Here is a 21040-nt window from a genome sequence, read left to right as displayed (position 1 = left end):
CTGGTTGCATAAAAGACATTTTATTGACAAGTTTGAAAATATCACTTAGGAGAAAACTCAAGAGAAAAAAGTTAATTGCATATGCATTCGGTAGTTTGCAATTCGGACATTTTAAATTTTTTTTTTTTTTTTTTTAGCTCGTCTATGTTACAATTTAAACTTTTTTCAGCTATACAGGTTTATACAGACTTAGTTAGGACTTTTAGGCCTAAAGTTTGGGTGTCCTTTCTCCTATTAGAAGAAGTATGAATTATATTTATGTGTATGTTACATTCCTTCTATCTTGCTAGGCATGTGAAAAGGGCATTAATCCTAAACTTGTGGAACTGTTATTAAATCATGGAGTTCGTGAGGAAGACGGACAGAAAGCGCTTCAAATAAGTATTAAGAATGGTAGTAACGAGATGATCAGCTTGTTATTAAAGAAGTTTGGCTTGGATGCAGCTAACAACAGCATTTGCCTGGGAGGATTCCATATGGGCAAAATAGAACCTTCATGGCTTCATCCATTGTTCTCAGAAAAACAGCCAACACTAAAATTATCCTCTGTAGATCAAGAAGGAAAGCAAGGTATGTGGCGTTTTCTGTAGTAAAAGGAGTCATGTATGATAAACACATTTAAATGTGATCAATTGTATTACATAAACTGAAAACAATGTAAAATTATACATTGCCGACTATAATTTTGAAAATGTTAAACTTTGAGAAAGCGAGGGTGTAATTCAGGAAACGCGTCAGTCAACATGTAGAATCGTAGAATCAATCTTCACACTGGAGATCCATTTTTATTAAAGGACGACTGAAGTGAGGATACATATGGAGGCTGCCATATTTATTTCTTTTTAACCAATACCAGTTGCCTGGCTGTCCTGCTGATCATCTATTTGTCTCTAATACTTTTAGCCATAGACTCAGAACAAGCATTCAGATCAGTTGTTTCTGGCTAAAGTCTGACTAGATTAGCCGCATGCTTGTTTCAGATGTGTGATTCAGGCACTACTGCAGCCAAAGAGATCAGCAGGACTGCCAGGCAATTGGTATTGTTTAAAAGGAAATTTATATTGCATCCTCCATATCATGCTCACTTCAGTTGTCCTTTAAGGCGGGTCCTAACCAGAGCCGTAGTGTTTGCCAAAGAGCCTGTCCACCAGCTCATGGGGAAAAAGACAACCCAAGCAAAGGGTTGTTTATCCAGACCCAGGTGACCACAAGGGGATTTATCACCACCAAGCTATCTGTCAATATTGACCTTATTAGCCACAAACTAAGATGAGCTGCCTCTCTTATGCTGGGAAAACACAATGCAGTTGCCCGTCCAATCAACTGGTGATTGGGTGGGAAATTGTACCATATGTACATGTCCAAGCTGCTCCAGATCGATTAAGGAATCAATTTTTTTTATAACTTCGCAAAATCGAGTCCTTTCTCGATCAGAAACTGATCAGACATGTTGGAAATAAACGCCCGATTCTCGTTGATCAGACGAGAAATTGCATTGTGTGTTCTCAGCATTATTGAAGGTTAGAAACAACTGTAACGTAATGCATAAGTAGCACATTTCTTCTAGCTTTTTAGATTTCTCTATGTGTTGATGATACTCAGTGTGTGAAGAAGCTTCATACTTGTGTTTATTTCTGGTGACATAATGGGCTGTATGGAGTTTGCAAGCAAGTAAGTCTGTCTGTAGATCTTTTCTGCCATCTAGTGGATTTATTATGAAGATGAACAGTCCCATATACACAGTGGTATTACACAACCTTCTCATTTGAATGTACAGTATTAAGATTATGTTCAAAATATGCTCAAGTAATACAGGAGAAAAAGGAGTTTCCTCCCTGGATAATATACGAGGATGTACAGATCAAGCCGTACTGATTGTGGATTTGTCACACATCATTTCTTTAAAAAAAAAATCAAACGTTTATAGAATAAAGAACTTGTTATTACAGCAGAGAGGAAAAGATCCAGTATTGCAGAGTGATATTAAAACAGGTGCACCCAGGATATGAGACATACTTTTTCTAAACTGAAGAGACTTATGGTTATGTGTCTTAAAGAGACTCCGTAACAAAAATTGCATCCTGTTTTTTATCATCCTACAAGTTCCAAAAGCTATTCTAATGTGTTCTGGCTTACTGCAGCACGTTCTACTATCACCATCTCTGTAATAAATCAACTTATCTCTCTCTTGTCAGACTTGTCAGCCTGTGTCTGGAAGGCTGCCAAGTTCTTCAGTGTTGTGGTTCTGCTATGAACTCCCCCTTCCAGGCCCCTCTATGCACACTGCCTGTGTGTTATTTAGATTAGAGCAGCTTCTCTCTTTTATCTTTTACAAGCTGGATAAATCGTCCTCTGAGCTGGCTGGGCTTTCACATAGTGAGGAATTACAGACAAGGGCAAAGCTGTTTGCAGGAAGAAAAGAGCAGCCTGAAACTTCAGTGCATGAGAACTGCAGGGGGAAAGAAACACACAAATGATCTCTTGAGATTCAAAAGGAAGGCTGTATACAGCCTGCTTGTGTATGGATGTATTTTCTATGTGTGGACATACTGTACATCAACCTACTTCCTGTTTTGGTGGCCATTTTGTTTGTTTATAAACAAACTTTTTAAAACTGTTTTTAACCACTTTTAATGCGGCGGGGAGCGGCGAAATTGTGACAGAGGGGAATAGGAGATGTCCCCTAACGCACTGGTATGTTTACTTTTGTGTGATTTTAACAATACAGATTCTCTTTAAAGAGGAACTAAAAAATGGAAATTAACTCTCACCACTTGTGTAAAGTTGATGGCAGGGTTAGTCAGAGAAAACCCAGTTCTCAGAGGGGAAAAAGTCCTGCAGCCAATGGAAATGCAGCTGAAAAGGTGAAATCTCTCTAACTCAGTAATGGTAGTCCTAGGTCTAATTAAACTTCAGGATTGGCTAGCCTTGTGGGTAATTACATCATATGCAGTTAGTCCCTAATTTGCATAATGCTAATATTAACACCCCCCCCCCCCTGATATCTTAGCACTCATACCTCCTACACTCGAAATTTTGAGGGTAGGGTAGGGAGGGCCTCCAGCCCCACTGGTTTACAAGATTGCAGGCAGAAACTGCAGGAAATAACAAACACAGTGTGTGCAATCCAGTCTGTTTCATACTGAAAGTCATGGCAAAATGTTGCCGCAACTTACATTTGCTATTCTCATTCATACAAATGTATGCACCTTGTCTTGGACCAAGCAAACACAGTAGTTGATCATTTTGATTGGTCTGTTTTTAAGCTGTATGAATTCATCAGCCCTTTATGTGCCCGTTTGGCTAGTGATGGAGTAACATTGTTGCTGGTAAATTTAAGCAATTTTATTTTTAATTTTTTTTTTTTTTATTTTAAGTGTGTCCTGACATTTTTCTCCAGTTCTGTGTTTCAGAAATGCTTTCCATGTAATCTTACATTTGTTCCTTTTGGTTTGTATTTTATGTTTTTCCTTATTTTTGAATGCATGTATTTTAATTTCAGATTTGGGGCCACATTTAGCAAGGATGGTTTTACGTCATCAGAACAAACATCATGGTTGTAGGTCTTCAGCAGATTTAAGTATCGTTGAGGAATTTCTTGATAAAGGGGATGAATCATTCTCACATGATGGTTTTGAAGATGTCTTCCCCTGCAGTGATGACATGGACAGTGAAGGTAATAAAGCACAACGTTTATTTAGATATCTATTTTATTCAGACGTTTTATTTTTAAAGGCCTTTGTGTTGCTGTTATTTTTCTTTTTTCCTTTTAATGAAACCTATTTTTACTTAATTAAAAGCACTTGATTTCTTTTCCATGCAAATGAGATATGGTCCAGATCAGGCAACACCAATGTAGTTACAAATCTTTATTGTTCTCATTAAAAAGCAGTAGTTCAACAGCAGTCCACTGTTTCGAGTTGTGACGCTCTTTATCAAGCTGACAAACTGCTACCTGCAAATACCAGGAATAAATATTATGCTTGCTTGCCAATTTGGCAGTTCTGTCAGATTTTTTTCGACCAAAACGATCGAATCGAATGAAAGTTGAAAAGAATATTTTTTTTCGTTCAAGAAAAATTAATGATTATCCTGTTTTTTCTATAAAAATCCGATCAGACATGTTGGAAATATCTTTATATTCGATCTAATGGAATAATCGAACTACGGTAAATCATCTAATTAAAAAATTGTATCATGTATGGGCACCTTTATTTGAATAAGTTTCTAAAGATTGCTGTCCATTGCAAAGACATGCCTTTGGCACTTTCTTTCCAAATAAACTGCTTATAGTTTTTCAACCCTAGGAGGAGATACTTTTTACATTGCAAGAAATATTTTCTTGTGTTACACTAAACCATTAAAACTGTCTGAAATGCAACAGCTACTTATTCATAATGGATTTTTTTTTAAACTAAAATTCATTATTCATTTATTTTAAAGGCAGTGACAGTGTATTTCCAATGAAAAAGTCTCTTTCATTTGGTAGTCTTGACATGCACAAGGAAAATTCAAAGACAAGTCACGTCATATCAGGACAAAGACAGACCAACTCACTGGTATGTTGTTCTTTTATGTGTTTGATTTTGAAATTATTAAAAGACACTGAGTTCTTTTAAATTGTCTGGTTGCATATTGCAGTCCAAAGAGAGCATTGTATTTTTGAAATTAGGCAGTACTGTTTTTTTTGTAGAATCAAATATTCTTAGAAATTTCTGAGGTTGGGAGCTGACAAATATACCTGACTAAATAGGTTTTTCAGATAGCGTGCTCTGCTTGTACGTCGCTATACCCTTCATACGAAGTTGAAACATAGTAAGCATTGAGATGTGCTGTTGGAGTCTCCGACCTGTGAGTTGTCATTGTTTTTCCTGTAAAGTACTGTATTTGTTGGACGCCAAGATACACTTTTCCCCCCCTAAAAAGTGGGGAGAAATGTTGGTGCATCTTATGGTCCAAATGTAGACTGAATTCTGAATGTGTTGCCACAGACCATGACCTTGTAAGTTATGCTCTTTATAATGTTACATATTTATAATTTTATTTCTGGGAGTTCCATTAATATATGCAAATGACATACCGGTATATCTAAAAAGCATTTACAATCGATAAGTGTGGCAGTCTGCTGTTTCCGTGTTTACAAGGGAGAAATGATGCCTACTGGCATCAGATAGGTCTGCTGAGAAAATGCAGTGATTGGTCCAAATGATTATACTGGGATCCTGCCTGCAATACCTTTGGCACCAGATTGTGCTCTGCTGGGACTTACATGAATTGCTTAGTGACTTGTATGTTACATTATGCAGCTTATGAACATTGACTAATGCAAGACTTTTCCTACATAAAAAGGTAATGATCAGTCTTCCACATGTCTAGTAAATTGTAAGCCACAATGAGTAAAGCCTTTCCACTGGAGTTCTGGTTACAGCATTTCCATTGTAAAGCTGATTGTTTTAACCACTTAAGGACCAACATATAAAATGGCCTTAAAGAGAAACTCCAACCTAGAATTGAACTTTACCCAATCAGTAGCTGATACCCCCTTTTACATGAGAAATATAATGCTTTTCACAAACAGACCATCAGGGGGCGCTGTATGACTGATTTTGTGCTGAAACCCCTCCCACAAGAAGCTCTGAGTACCGCGGTACTCTGGGCAAACTGCCACAATGTAACAATGTTCACAGACAGGAATTCGCTGTTTACAGCTGTCTCTAACAGCCAAAACAGCTAGGAGCAGCTACATAACCTGACCACAGTAAAAATGTCACCATGTAATAAATGTCAGAATGTAAATTGGGGAGAGGAAAGATTTTACAATGAGCAAACACTGACTAAATCATTTATACATAATTATGGTAAAAAAATGAAGCACTTTTTTTCCTCTTTTAGGACCAGAGCGTTTTTTCTGGTTTTGACATGCTTTGTTTGAGTTTAGATATTTCAGTCAATTTTTGGTCTATCCGAACAAATGTGATATTGTTTTTTTCAGAACAAATAGGGCTTTTTATCTATACCACTTAATTATATTGATAATGGAATTTTATATGTTTTTTAAGAGAATTTATGCTAAAAAAAAGTAAAAAAATGTATATTGTCTGAAATTTTCAACCAAAAATATGTATATATCTTAAATTAAAACAAATTATTTTCAAAATGTATTCTGCCATATGTTTCTAATATAGATGTGAAAAAAATGAAAACTATTTACATCTTTGGTACATTGTAGGGACTGTGAAAAAAAGTGTATTTTTGCTTTTCAGTGAACAAAATCTACAATGCTTGTTTTCTGCGTTGTACATCACTTGTCTGAAGCACTAAGTCACTGAAATAGTAAAATTCCCACAAAATGACCCCATTCTGTAAACTAGACCTCCTGAGGTATCCATCGATGGGGGCATTGGTGATTTTGACTGCACAGATTATTGATGGAAATTGATGGAATGTATAACGACAAAAAGAAAAAATCTTTTTTTTATTCAGACATGTCAGTTTTTTCTGTTTTTTGACAGACATGCTTTGAAGTATTGTAGAAATTCACCCCACAAATGATTCAGTAATTCCTTCTGAATAAAACGATACCAAATATGTGTGGCTAGACTATTGCTTTAGTCCAATACAGTGCTTCGAAGAAGTTGTCAATTATTGAACCTTCAAAGACTATAAATCACACGCTTGCATTTCCCAGCACAGCCCGCTTTTGATGAAGTCTGAGGTAAAAAGTCTGTCAAATTCCCACCAAAACGACCCCATTCTGTAAACTAGACCTCCTGAGGTATCCATCGATGGGGGCATTGGTGATTTTGACTGCAGATTATTGGTGGAAATTGATGGAATGTATAACGAATTTTTGAATAAATGAATTTTTCTTTTTGTCCTTATACATTCCATCAATTTCCACCAATAATATGTGCTGTCAAAATCATCAATGCCCCCACGGATGGATACTTCAGGGGGTCTAATTTACAAAATGGGGTCATTTTGGTGGGAATTTGACAGACTTTTTACCTCAGACTTAATTGAAAGCGGGCTGTGCTGGAAATTGCAAACATGTGATTTATGATCTTTGAAGGTTCAATAATTGACAACTTCTTATCAGCACTGCTTTGGACTAAAGCAATAGTCTAGCCACGCATATGTGGTATCGTTTTATTCAGAAGGAATTACTGAATGATTTGTGGGGTGAATGCCTACAATACTTAAATTTGAATGGAATGTTTGGGAAGAAAAAATAAATGTATCAATTTTTTTTTGGCGGGGGGATTCAGTTGCTCCTTCTGAATAAAATAAAATGATATCGCCTATGTGTGGCTTGGCTACTGGCGCTGCTAGGTGTTTTTGTGAAGCCTGGTAGGTGAAAAAATATTTTTTTATGTTACACTATTTGTGTACCATAAATTTGAAGGATAATCCAAGCTAAAAATTTAGGCAGGTGTGGTACACTTTGAAACAGTCTTTTAAACAAAGTCCTGGTTTTTCGGGACATTCGGGGCAATGGTATCCGTCCTTATTTTTTGTTTAGTGCAGACCCTACACTTTTTCTGGGGGTATTGCTTTTTCCCCGTCTGTGGTATAATTTCTGGAACATGATATCCAGAAAGTCTCTCGACTGGCATCAGATAGGTCTGCTGAGAAAATGCAGTGATTGGTCCAAATGATTATACTGGGATCCTGCCTGCAATACCTTTGGCACCAGATTGTGCTCTGCTGGGACTTACATGAATTGCTTAGTGACTTGTATGTTACATTATGCAGCTTATGAACATTGACTAATGCAAGACTTTTCCTACATAAAAAGGTAATGATCAGTCTTCCACATGTCTAGTAAATTGTAAGCCACAATGAGTAAAGCCTTTCCACTGGAGTTCTGGTTACAGCATTTCCATTGTAAAGCTGATTGTTTTAACCACTTAAGGACCAACATATAAAATGGCCTTAAAGAGAAACTCCAACCTAGAATTGAACTTTATCCCAATCAGTAGCTGATACCCCCTTTTACATGAGAAATATAATGCTTTTCACAAACAGACCATCAGGGGGCGCTGTATGACTGATTTTGTGCTGAAACCCCTCCCACAAGAAGCTCTGAGTACCGCGGTACTCTGGGCAAACTGCCACAATGTAACAATGTTCACAGACAGGAATTTGCTGTTTACAGCTGTCTCTAACAGCCAAAACAGCTAGGAACAGCTACATAACCTGCCCACAGTAAAAATGTCACCATGTAATAAATGTCAGAATTTAAATTGGGGAGAGGAAAAATTTTACAATGAGCAAACACTGACTAAATCATTTATACATAATTATGGTAAAAAACGAAGCACTTTTTTTCCTCTTTTAGGACCAGAGCGTTTTTTCTGGTTTTGACATGCTTTGTTTGAGTTTAGATATTTCAGTCAATTTTTGGTCTATCCGAACAAATGTGGTATAATTTCTGGAACATGATATCCAAAAAGTCTCTCGACTGAATCAAATCTTCTGCCCGGGTGAGTTGCAGCTTTGGAAATTAGTGATTCAGCAATTTCCTCCTGGAATTCTAAATTGCTGAGAGGGTTTTTTGACATTTTGTACAGTACATAGCTGTTGTAAATTCCCAACTGCAGCAAGGATAAGCCTACTTTTTTATACCAATATCTGGTTTTGAGTGCGGCCAGGTACGGCTTCATTGCCGCGTCATTGCGGTCTACACCACCCATATATTGGTTGTACTCATGAACACATTTAGGTTTCTCTTGTGCTCCAGTCCTGGGTGTTATGCTTTCAGGAGTATGTATGGTTGAAAGCATATATACGTCCCTTTTTCCCCTGTACTTCAGATCTAGCATCTCTTCACTGCGGAGACCCTCAGATTCATCAGGTTTGAGGCGCTTGTTGACAAGGCTCTGAGGGAAGCCTTTGTGGTTTGATCTGATGGTACCGAAAGCTGGCGTGTTCTCTCTCGCTAAATGTTTGAATAGTGGGATGCTGGTGTAATAATTGTCTAGGTACAGGTTGTAGCCTTTGTTCAGGAGAGGGTGAATCAGATCCCAGACAACTTTACCATTTGTGCCCATATAAGGTGGGCACCCAGGTGGATCCAGCTGGCTGTCTTTTCCCTCGTACACTCGGAAAGCACATGTAAAGCCAGTGCTGCTTTCACAAAGCTTATACATTTTTATGCCGTATCTGGCACGCTTGGAAGGAATGTATTGCTTTATCCTAAGTCGACCAGTGAAGTGTACAAGGGACTCGTCAATACTGATATTTTTTTCGGGCACGTATACCTCTGAAAATGTTTGCGATAGCTAGTCAATTAGGGGCCGAATTTTGTATAGGGGATCAATATTTGGATCTTCTCCGGGTCGGAACTGGGAATTGTCACTGAAATGGAGGAAGCGCAAGATGGTCAAATAACGTGTCCTCGACATTGTTTGCGAAAAAATCCCCATATGTTGAATTGGTCTTTTCGACCAATACCGTTTTAGGTCTGGTTTTTTGGTAATGCCCATGTTTATTGTGAGGCCTAAAAATGTTTTTATTTTCTCCACTGTAGTGGGCCACCAGTTCTTAGGCCTCACATAGCTGGATTGTGGTTTCTCAGCAATGTGTTGCTGAGCGTATAAGTTTGTTTGCTCAGCAATGGAGCCGAGGAGCTCATCAGTGATTATGAGTTCCATAAATTGAATTACGGAGAGGTTAGCCGTTTGCACTTTAATTCCAGCATGGCCTGTGAAAGGAGGAATTGAGGGTGCTTCTAGGTTGGCAGGTGACCACACGGTGTGAAGCAATTCCTCCGGTACGTCAGTGCGGCAACGTTTAGTAGAAGCGCTCTGTTGCCTGCGGTGTCTCTGTCTGGGTGTTGCTACACTCTCTTCCTGCACCTGACTAGTGCTTGGCTGCTCTGGCATGGCTGTCTCAGAACCCTCAGTCTCCTCCACATCCGATTCACTTGGTAGGGTGTCACTGTCAGGGATTGGCTCAAACTCTGAGTCTGAATCTTCAGGTTCTGATTCTTCAGAGTCTAATTCCTCACTGGATTCACCAGACTGGCAGATTATATCTACAATCTGCTGAGCAGTAAAAGACCTCTTCGCCATCACGTATATAGTGCAGGACACTATAAAGGACACAATATAAAGTACACAATATACCCTAATAGCGACACTATATACCAGTGATGGCTAACCTTTCAGAGGCCGAGTGCCCAAACTGCGACCTAACATCGACTTATTTATCTCCGAGTGCCAATGAGGGGGCGGGGTTGCAGTGGCGGAAAATGGGCGTGGCCATGATATTGAATGGGCGGAGCTAACGTAATGATGTAACAGCGAGGCATAAGAAAGCAGTGTTTCCGCCATGATGTGGTGAAACGAGGATTCGCATCATGGGTGTGCAGAAACTGTGTGATGCTATTTATTAGTATACCCGCCGTAACCCCAAAGCAGCAAATATAGCCAACTATGACCATTAAGGGCTCATTCACACTATGTGCTGCGCTGTCAGTTTTGACGCAATGCACATAATGTAAGATTCATATGGTAACATGAAAGTCAATAGACTTCCATGTTACCATTCACACTACAGGTGTGCGTTCCCATGCGTTACGTTGTAACGCATCTGGGAACATGTTAACGCACAACCCATACGTTTCCCCGATGGGTACAGCTGCCGACCTCCACGCTTTAGCGCACCACAATGTGCATTCCGTGCGATCACTGTGCGTTGGCAGCACATGCATGAAATTGCATTCGTGCATACGTTCTGTAGTGTGAATGAGCCCTTAATAATAAATGTAGCAACAGTTACCCCAGACACCAGAAAATAAACGCAATGTGTGCAACATTTCAGCAGAAAATCATGCAATGTGGGCCACATTTCACCAGAAAACAAACGCATTGGGCCACATTTCACCAGAAAATAGACACAGTGGGCCACATTTCACCAGAAAATAGACGCAGTGGGCCACATTTCACCAGATAATAGACGCAGTGGGCCACATTTCAAGAGAAAATAAACGCAGTGGGCCACATTTCAAGAGAAAATAAACGCAGTGGGCCACATTTCACCAGAAAACAAACGCAGCGGGCAGCATTTCACCAGAAAACAAACGCAGCGGGCAGCATTTCACCAGAAAACAAACGCAGCGGGCAGCATTTCACCAGAAAACAAACGCAGCGGGCAGCATTTCACCAGAAAACAAACGCAGCGGGCAGCATTTCACCAGAAAACAAACGCAGCGGGCAGCATTTAACCAGAAAACAAACGCAGCGGGCCGCATTTCACCAGAAAACAAACGCAGTGGGCAGCATTTCACCAGAAAACATACGCAGTGGGCCACATTTCACCAGAAAACAAACGCAGTGGGCAGCATTTCACTGTAAATAAACGCAGTGGGCCACAATTCACCAGAAAACATACACAGTGGGCCACATTTCACCAGAAAACATACGCAGTGGGCCACAATTCACTAGAAAACATACGCAGTGGGCAACATTTCACTGTAAATAAACGCATTGGGCCACAATTCACCAGAAAACACACGCAGTGGGCCACAATTCACCAGAAAACATACGCAGTGGGCTACAATTCACCAGAAAACACAATGTGGGAAACATTTTAGCAGAAAACACAGTAGGCCGCATTTCACCTGCAAAAAAAATGTAATGTACTCACCTGACAGAAGTCTTCCCTCTCGGCTGGGCTCTGGCGTGCATCTTCCCCGGATCTTCTGCAGCTGAGTCTCCTGCGCTGCCGCTGACAGGCAGAGTGCAGGGCTATGGGAAGATGGCTGCCGCCGAAGCTCTGTACTGGAGACACAAATAGTCTCCAGTACAGGGCTTCGGGACGGCAGCCATCTTGCCGTAGCCCTGGTCTGCCTCCCGGGAGACTGCGGGGCTGCGGGCTATGAACTGGCGCGGCGGCGTTTAGTAGACGCTGAGGCCAGTTCATAAGCAGCGGTGGCGGGCCAGCAAATTAGGCTACGCGTGCCGGGCCCGGCACGCGTGCCATAGGTTCGCCACCACTGCTATATACTAAACCCTTTATATCCTACGCTATATACTAAAGCCTATATATACACCCTACACTATATACTAACCCCTATATACTAAACCCTATACACCCTACACTATATACTAAACCCTATATACCCTACTCTATATACTAATCCCTATATACCCTACACTATAAACTAAACCCTATATACCCTACTCTATATACAAAACTATATACTAAACCCTAAATACCCTACACTATACGCTAAACACTATATACCCTGCCTATTATACTAACCTCTATCTAACTGCAGTAAAGCACAGTAAATAAAATCACAATCCAGTAAATATATATATATATACAGTGGTGTGAAAAACTATTTGCCCCCTTCCTGATTTCTTATTCTTTTGCATATTTTTCACACTTAAATGTTTCTGCTCATCAAAAACCGTTAACTATTAGTCAAAGATAACACAAAATGCAGTTTTAAATGATGGTTTTTATTATTTACTGAGGAAAATAACTCAACACCTACATGGCCCTGTGTGAAAAAGAAATTGCCCCCTGAACCTAATAACTGGTTGGGCCACCCTTAGCAGCAATAACTGCAATCAAGCATTTGCAATAACTTGCAACAAGTCTTTTACAGCGCTCTGGAGGAATTTTGGCCCACTCATCTTTGCAGAATTGTTGTAATTTAGCTTTATTTGAGGGTTTTCTAGCATGAACCACCTTTTTAAGGTCATGCCACAACATCTCAATAGGATTCTGGTCAGGACTTTGACTAGGCCACTCCAAAGTCTTCATTTTGTTTTTCTTCAGCCATTCAGAGGTGGATTTGCTGGTGTGTTTTGGGTCATTGTCCTGCTGCAGCACCCAAGATCGCTTCAGCTTGAGTTGACAAACAGATGGCCGGACATTCTCCTTCAGGATTTTTTGGTAGACAGTAGAATTCATGGTTCCATCTATCACAGCAAGCCTTCCAGGTCCTGAAGCAGCAAAACAACCCCAGACCATCACACTACCACCACCATTTTTTAACTGTTGGTATTATGTTCTTTTGATGAAATGCTGTGTTACTTCTACGCCAGATGTAACGGGACACGCACCTTCCAAAAAGTTAAACTTTTGTCTCGTCGGTCCACAAGGTATTTTCCCAAAAGTCTTGGCAATCATTGAGATGTTTTTTAGCAAAATTGAGACGAGCCTTAATGTTCTTTTTGCTTAAAAGTGGTTTGCGCCTTGGATATCTGCCATGCAGGCGGCTTTTGCTTAGTCTCTTTCTTATGGTGGAGTCATGAACAATGACCTTAATTGAGGCAAGTGAGGCCTGCAGTTCTTTAGATGTTGTCCTGGGGTCTTTTGTGGCCTCTCGGATGAGTTTTCTCTGCGCTCTTGGGGTAATTTTGGTAGGCCAGCCACTCCTGGGAAGGTTCATCACTGTTCCATGTTTTTGCCATTTGTGGATAATGGCTCTCACTGTGGTTCGCTGGAGTCCCAAAGCTTTAGAAATGGCTTTATAACCTTTACCAGACTGATAGATCTCAATTACTTTTGTTCTCATTTGTTCCTGAGTTTCTTTGGATCTTGGCATGATGTCTAGCGTTTTAGGTGCTTTTGGTCTACTTCTCTGTGTCAGATAGCTCCTATTTAAGTGATTTCTTGATAGAAACAGGTGTGGCAGTAATCAGGCCTGGGGGTGACTACAGAAATTGAACTCAGGTGTGATAAACCACAGTTAAGTTATTTTTTAACAAGGGGGGGCAATCACTTTTTCACACAGGGCCATGTAGATTTGGAGGTTTTTTTTTCTCACTAAATAATAAAAAACATCATTTGTGTTCAATTATGTTATCTTTGACTAATAGTTAACGGCTTTTGATGAGCAGAAACATTTAAGTGTGACAAACATGCAAAAGAATAAGAAATCAGGAAGGGGGCAAATAGTTCTTCACACCACTGTGTATATATATATATATATATATATATATATATATATATATATATATATATATATATATATATATATATATATATATATGGGTTGGTTGGGAGGGGATCAAGGGATGAATGGGGGGGGAGATCGGGTTAAAAAAATGTATTTAAAATGTTATTTTTCACTAAAATCGCACAGCCTGTCACGGCTGCAGGCTGTGCGTCTCTCCCTGTCACAAAAGATCCACACAGTGACAGGGAGAGGGAGGCGGAACGGCAACTATGTTGCCTTTCGGAGGGGGATCGCTGTGATTGGCTCACAGCGATCACACGGCAGGGAGCCAATCAGTGACGGCTCCTGCCGATACCCGGAAGCCTTAGCTGTCATAAGACAGCTAAGAGCTCCGGATTCCGTGCAGACGATCGCGGCGGGGAGCGGCGGCGCCGGTGATAGAGATCTACGCCCTGCCAACTAGGAGCCCATCAAAACAGGGTGTAGATCTCTATCACCTTGGTCCTTAATTGGTTAAACAAATGACTAGCTTGCTGCTAGATTCTGTGTTTTTGTTTTTATGGTGCTTGATAAAATCAGATTTGTATTAAAAATTATTGTTTTCTTTTTTTCAGGGTGCTTTTGGAGATGATTCTGTTGTACGACGCAGAAAAGATTTTCCTTGTATTGATTATCCAAGTAGGTAGTTGTGTATGTCACCGAAATACTGTAAGTAAGACATTTGCACTGTGCTAACAGGGCTTCATATAGATGACATGAAATCATTACAGGTAGTACCTTACCCTTACAATTAATCATTCATTTATTATATATGTTACGGCCAAAACCAGAAATCGGCCAATTCTAGAATTGGCCGGCCGTTTCTAGAACTGGCCGATTTGACGTCGGCCAAAGTCCAAAATGCTGGGAATTTCTGACATTGGCCGGCCAGTTCTAGACACGGCCAAAGTCAGTCGGCCAAAGTCCAAAACGCACAAATTCCAGAACATCCCGGGTCCTGTCCAGCACCATAAATGGCACTTCCGCTCTGCTCTGAAAGATACATCATACTAATCTTTTTTTTTTTTTTTTTTTAAAGAAAAGCATTTCTTAATTACAGCTGACACAAATCCTGCAATAAATCTGCAGTGTGTCTACATCCTGCTTTCTTGGGAGAAGACATTGTTAACATCATGTGCTTTTAAATTACCTGCTCTGCTGTGGAAGTCAGGTGACACAGGGGAGAGATCAAATTACAGTGGTGATTAGTCACAGATGAGGGGGAATGCATGGCTGTGGGTGCTTTGCTGGGGGGCTGTGCAGGGCTGGGGGTGCTTTGCTGGGGGGCTGTGTATGGCTGTGGGTGCTCTGCTAGGGGGCTGTGCATGGCTGTGGGTGTTCTGCGCTGCGCATGGCTGGGGGGGTCTTTGCTGGGGGGCTGTGCATGGCTGTGGTGGGTGCTTTGCTGGGGGGCTGTGTATGGCTGTGGGTGCTCTGCTAGGGGGCTGTGCATGGCTGTGGGTGTTCTGCGCATGGCTGGGGGAGGGTCTTTGCTAGGGGGCTGTGCATGGCTGTGGGTGTTCTGCACATGGCTGGGGGGGGGGGTCTTGGCTGGGGGGGGGGGCTGTGCATGGCTGTGGTGGGTGCTTTGCTGGGGGGCTGTGCATGGCTGGGGGGGGGGTCTTTGCTGGGCTGGTCGTGGCTGGAAATGCTTTGCATGGTCGGGGGGGGGGCGGCTTTGCATAGCTGGGGGTGCTTTGCTGGGCTGGGGGGAGCTTTACTGGGCTGGGGGAGCTTTGCTGGAGGCGCTGCCAGGAAGCCCCGCTCACCTCATCCCCTGCTGCCGCTAAGTACTCAGACCTCCGATCAGGGCGACCACCAGGCGGAGAAAGGCAGAGCAGCGCGCACGCTACCCGCCCGGACCCATACACTTCCAATGCAGAAGAAGTGTTTAATGACGTCACTTCTGCATTGAAGTGTTCGGGTCCAGCGGGTCTCGCGTGAGCTGGCAGCTGCTATGCCTCTCTCTGCCTCCCTGCTACGGTCGCCCTGATCGGAGGTCTGAATACGTTAGCGGCAGCCGCAGCAGGGGATGAGGTGAGCGGGGCTTCTTGGCGGCGGTGAGCGGGACTTCGGGACTTGGCCGGCCACGTGAAGTCACAACGCGTTCTGGCCGGCCAAAGTCCGAAACTGAAGCCCGTTTCACACATTGGCCGCATGAGCCGGCCACTTCGCATACTGACCGGTAGTGATGCTCAAATACCCCTTTTCAAAATTCGAGTTAGGTCGAATTCGAATAGTAAATTATTCGAGATCAGTCGAATATTCGAGTCGAATAATTTTTACTATTTTTACTATTCGATTCGACCTCGGAATTCGAGCTCACTATTCGAGTCGGTATTCGAGCTCATTATTCGAGCTGACTATTCGAAATGGCCTTAAATAGCTTCCAACACTTGTTTTGAGGGTGAATGATGCAAGAAACCTCTTTTTTTCCAAGTAACAACAGCAAGTGATTATGTGGGGATGTTCCTTTAAAAAAAAAAAGTTGAAAAGAGAAGTTGTGTCCAGAAATTTGTTCAGTACTGTATATACTTCTTCTTCTTCTTCTTTATCTTCTATATCGTCTTCTTCTTCTTCTTCTATATCTTCTTCTTCTATATCTTCTTCTATATCTTCTTCTTCTTCTTCTATATTGTCTTCTTCTTCTTCTTCTTCTTCTTCTTCTTCTTTTTCTTCATCTTCTTCTTCATCTTCTTCATCTTCTTCTTCTTCATCTTCAACTTCTTCATCTTCTTCTTCTTCTTCATCTTCTTCTTCTTCTTCATCTTCTTCATCATCATCTTCTTCTTCTTCTTCTTCATCTTCTTTTTCTTCATCTTCTTCATCTTCTTCATCTTTATCTTCTTCATCTTCTTCTTCATCATCTTCTTCTTCATCTTCTTTTTCTTCATCTTCTTCTTCTTCTTCTTCTTCATCTTCTTCATCTTCTTCTTCATCTTCTTCTTCTTCTTCTTCATCATCTTCTTCTTCTTCATCTTCTTCATCTTCATCTTCTTCATCTTCTTCATCATCTTCTTCTTCTTCTTCTTCATCATCTTCATCTTCTTCTTCATCTTCTTCTTCTTCATCATCTTCATCTTCTTCTTCTTCATCTTCTTCATCTTCTTCATCTTCTTCTTCTTCTTCTTCTTCATCTTCTTCATCTTCAACTTCTTCTTCTTCTTCATCTTCTTCATCTTCTTCTTCTTCTTCATCATCATCTTCTTCTTCATCTTCTTCTTCATCATCTTCTTCTTCATCTTCTTCTTCTTCTTCTTCTTCATCTTCTTCATCTTCTTCTTCATCTTCATCTTCTTCTATATCGTCTTCTTCTTCACTTATTTCTCTTTTCAAATTTTTTTTTTAAAGAAATGCAGCTATTTTTGAGCGTAACAAATAGCTGGTGGCGCACGCATGTTGGAAGCGCCATTGTATGTGCTCCCTGGCAGTGGAAACACACAGACAGCAGGAGGTAAATTCAGCAGCAGGAGGAGGAGGATGAGTGTGTGGCAGCAGGCAGTCAATGAGGCAGGCAGCATGACATAATAGCCCTGGTACCTAGCGGTGATACCAGGGCTGTAAATAAACACAGCAGGCAGGAGGTCCCAGACAGCGGTCGTGCAGCCCACATCGTGTCCAATACACAACTGGGACAACACAGTTTTCAACCCGGGCACCTCAGAAAAATTAACCTTTTTTTTTTTTGGGGGGTTTTTTTGTTTTGTTTTTACAACAAATTACACAGATATAGCTATTTTTTGACGTAATAGCTGGTGGCAGAGTGGCAGCAGAAGGTAAATCTGTGTACCCTGGCGTTGGGAAACACAGACAGACAGCAGCAGCAGCAGCAGGAGGAATGGAGGAGTAATGTGAGCAGCTATTGTTTGACGTAATAGCTGGTGGCAGAGTGGCAGCAGAAGGTAAATCTGTGTACCCTGGCGGTGGGAAACACAGACAGACAGCAGCATCAGCAGGAGGAATGGAGGAGTAGTGTGAGTGTGGCAGCAGGCAGGCAGCGTGACATAATAGCCCTGGTACCTAGCGGTGATACCAGGCCGTAAATGAACACAACAGGAGGTCCCAGACAGCGGTCGTGCAGCCCACATTGTGTCCAATACACAACTGGGACAACACAGTTTTCAACCCGGGCACCTCAGAAAAATTAAACCTTTTTTTTTTTTTTTTTTATGGTTTTGTAGTTTTGGTTTTACAACCAATTACACAGACAGATATAGCTATTGTTTGACGTAATAGCTGGTGGCAGAGTGGCAGCAGAAGGTAAATCTGTGTACCCTGGCGTTGGGAAACACAGACAGACAGGCAGCAGCAGGAGGAATGGAGGAGTAATGTGAGCAGCTATTGTTTGACGTAATAGCTGGTGGCAGAGTGGCAGCAGAAGGTAAATCTGTGTACCCTGGCGGTGGGAAACACAGACAGACAGCAGCATCAGCAGGAGGAATGGAGGAGTAGTGTGAGTGTGGCAGCAGGCAGGCAGCGTGACATAATAGCCCTGGTACCTAGCGGTGATACCAGGCCGTAAATGAACACAACAGGAGGTCCCAGACAGCGGTCGTGCAGCCCACATTGTGTCCAATACACAACTGGGACAACACAGTTTTCAACCCGGGCACCTCAGAAAAATTAAACCTTTTTTTTTTTTTTTATGGTTTTGTAGTTTTGGTTTTACAACCAAGTACACAGACAGATATAGCTATTGTTTGACGTAATAGCTGGTGGCAGAGTGGCAGCAGAAGGTAAATCTGTGTACCCTGGCGTTGGGAAACACAGACAGACAGACAGACAGCAGCAGCAGCAGCAGGAGGAATGGAGGAGTAATGTGAGCAGCTATTGTTTGACGTAATAGCTGGTGGCAGAGTGGCAGCAGAAGGTAAATCTGTGTACCCTGGCGGTGGGAAACACAGACAGACAGCAGCATCAGCAGGAGGAATGGAGGAGTAGTGTGAGTGTGGCAGCAGGCAGGCAGCGTGACATAATAGCCCTGGTACCTAGCGGTGATACCAGGCCGTAAATGAACACAACAGGAGGTCCCAGACAGCGGTCGTGCAGCCCACATTGTGTCCAATACACAACTGGGACAACACAGTTTTCAACCCGGGCACCTCAGAAAAATTAAACCTTTTTTTTTTTTTTTTTATGGTTTTGTAGTTTTGGTTTTACAACCAATTACACAGACAGATATAGCTATTGTTTGACGTAATAGCTGGTGGCAGAGTGGCAGCAGAAGGTAAATCTGTGTACCCTGGCGTTGGGAAACACAGACAGACAGCAGCAGCAGCAGCAGGAGGAATGGAGGAGTAATGTGAGCAGCTATTGTTTGACGTAATAGCTGGTGGCAGAGTGGCAGCAGAAGGTAAATCTGTGTACCCTGGCGGTGGGAAACACAGACAGACAGCAGCATCAGCAGGAGGAATGGAGGAGTAGTGTGAGTGTGGCAGCAGGCAGGCAGCGTGACATAATAGCCCTGGTACCTAGCGGTGATACCAGGCCATAAATGAACACAACAGGAGGTCCCAGACAGCGGTCGTGCAGCCCACATTGTGTCCAATACACAACTGGGACAACACAGTTTTCAACCCGGGCACCTCAGAAAAATTAAACCTTTTTTTTTTTTTTTTTATGGTTTTTTGGTTTTGTTTGTAAAACAAATTACACAGATATATAGCTATTGTTTGACGTAATAGCTGGTGGCAGAGTGGCAGCAGAAGGTAAATCTGTGTACCCTGGCAGTGGGAAACACAGACAGACAGCAGAAGGGCAGTACACAGCAGCCCACTGTAGGTGTAAAATGTGTGGCTGCAGGCGACGTAATAGTCAAAGTGAACCAGGCTGGCTTAGTGAGCAGGAGCCAGGAGGTGGTAAAGGGTGGTAAGGCACATTAACGATGGTTCTTAGCCAGTTCATGTCCCCCTCTCGCCGACAACAGGGGCCAGGAACTCGCCTTCCACCCACGCCTGGTTCATCTTGAGAAACGTCAGTCTGTCCACAGACTTGTGAGACAGACGTGAGCGTTTCTCGGTGACCACACCACCAGCTGCACTGAAGCAGCGCTCGGACAGCACGCTGGAAGGGGGGCAGGACAGCACTTTCAGGGCGTACTGCGCCAGCTCGCTCCAGATCTCCAGGCGCTTGACCCAATACTCCATGGGATCAACAGGGGCATCGCTGTCAAGCCCGCTGTAGGACCCCATGTAGTCAGCCACCATGCGGGTCAGGCGCTGGCTGTGACCGGTGGAGGATGCTGCTGCATGCACCTCCTCTCTAGTCACTGCTGCCGGAGCCTCTACAGTCCTGTAGAGCTCGTGGCTGAGAGACAGCAGGTCTGTGGGGCGCTTGCTGCTGGATGCAGGCACCTGCTGCTGCCTCTGTGCTGGCTGCTGGACAGTGGGGGTGGAAGGCTGGGGGAAGGCTTCCTCCAAGCGCTCAACAAGGGCCTGCTGCAAGCTCCTTATTTGTTGCGCTGGGTCTCCTCCTGCAGGCGGCAGGAACTGGCTCAACTTCCCCTTGAGGCGTGGGTCCAACATCATGCTGATCCAGATGTCCTCCCTCTGCTTCATCTGGATCACCCTGGGGTCTCTGCGCAGGCACGTCAGCATGTGCGCTGCCATTGGGAAGAGGCGGGCCACGTCTGCTGGCACATCGACGGCAGTGCTGCTGTCCTCATCCTCCTCCTCTGCCTCGTCAGCCTCATCCTCTCTCCACCCCCGCACCAACTCAGCTGCACTGTGCTGATCCCCCTCATCAGCAGCAAGGTCAGGGACCTCCACCAAGTCCTCCTCCTCCTCCCCCTCAGAGGTGGACTGTGCAGCTGCTTGCCGCTCCTGCTGGTCCAAGGCTGCCGCTCCCTGTTCCAGCAAAGCATCGAGGGCCCTGTTCAGCAGACAAACCAGGGGCACCCACTCGCAGACCATAGCATGGTCCCTGCTCACCATGTTAGTGGCCTGCAGAAAGGGAGCCAGCACTAAGCACACCTGCTGCATGTGCCTCCAGTCATCATCGGGGACGATGGACGGGATGTTGCTGGTCTTGTCCCTTCTCTGAGCGGCGGAAACAGTGGCCAGGGCAAGGTACTGTTTGACA

At 42.9% G+C, this 21040-nt stretch overlaps 1 protein-coding gene across 1 annotated transcript in view; it reads left to right on the top strand.

Moving 5' to 3' along the window:
- Positions 1-21040, top strand: part of LRRK2 (leucine rich repeat kinase 2) — a 202666-nt gene that overhangs the window by 76586 nt on the left and 105040 nt on the right. Inside the window, 4 exon segments of the mRNA XM_068276292.1 lie at positions 291-570; positions 3503-3676; positions 4444-4559; positions 14536-14599. Coding sequence (XP_068132393.1) covers positions 291-570; positions 3503-3676; positions 4444-4559; positions 14536-14599 — 634 coding nt within the window.

Source organism: Hyperolius riggenbachi, chromosome 3, assembly GCF_040937935.1.
Source record: "Hyperolius riggenbachi isolate aHypRig1 chromosome 3, aHypRig1.pri, whole genome shotgun sequence".
Classification (NCBI taxonomy): Eukaryota; Metazoa; Chordata; class Amphibia; order Anura; family Hyperoliidae; genus Hyperolius; species Hyperolius riggenbachi.
This window is presented reverse-complemented; position numbering and strand designations above follow the sequence as displayed.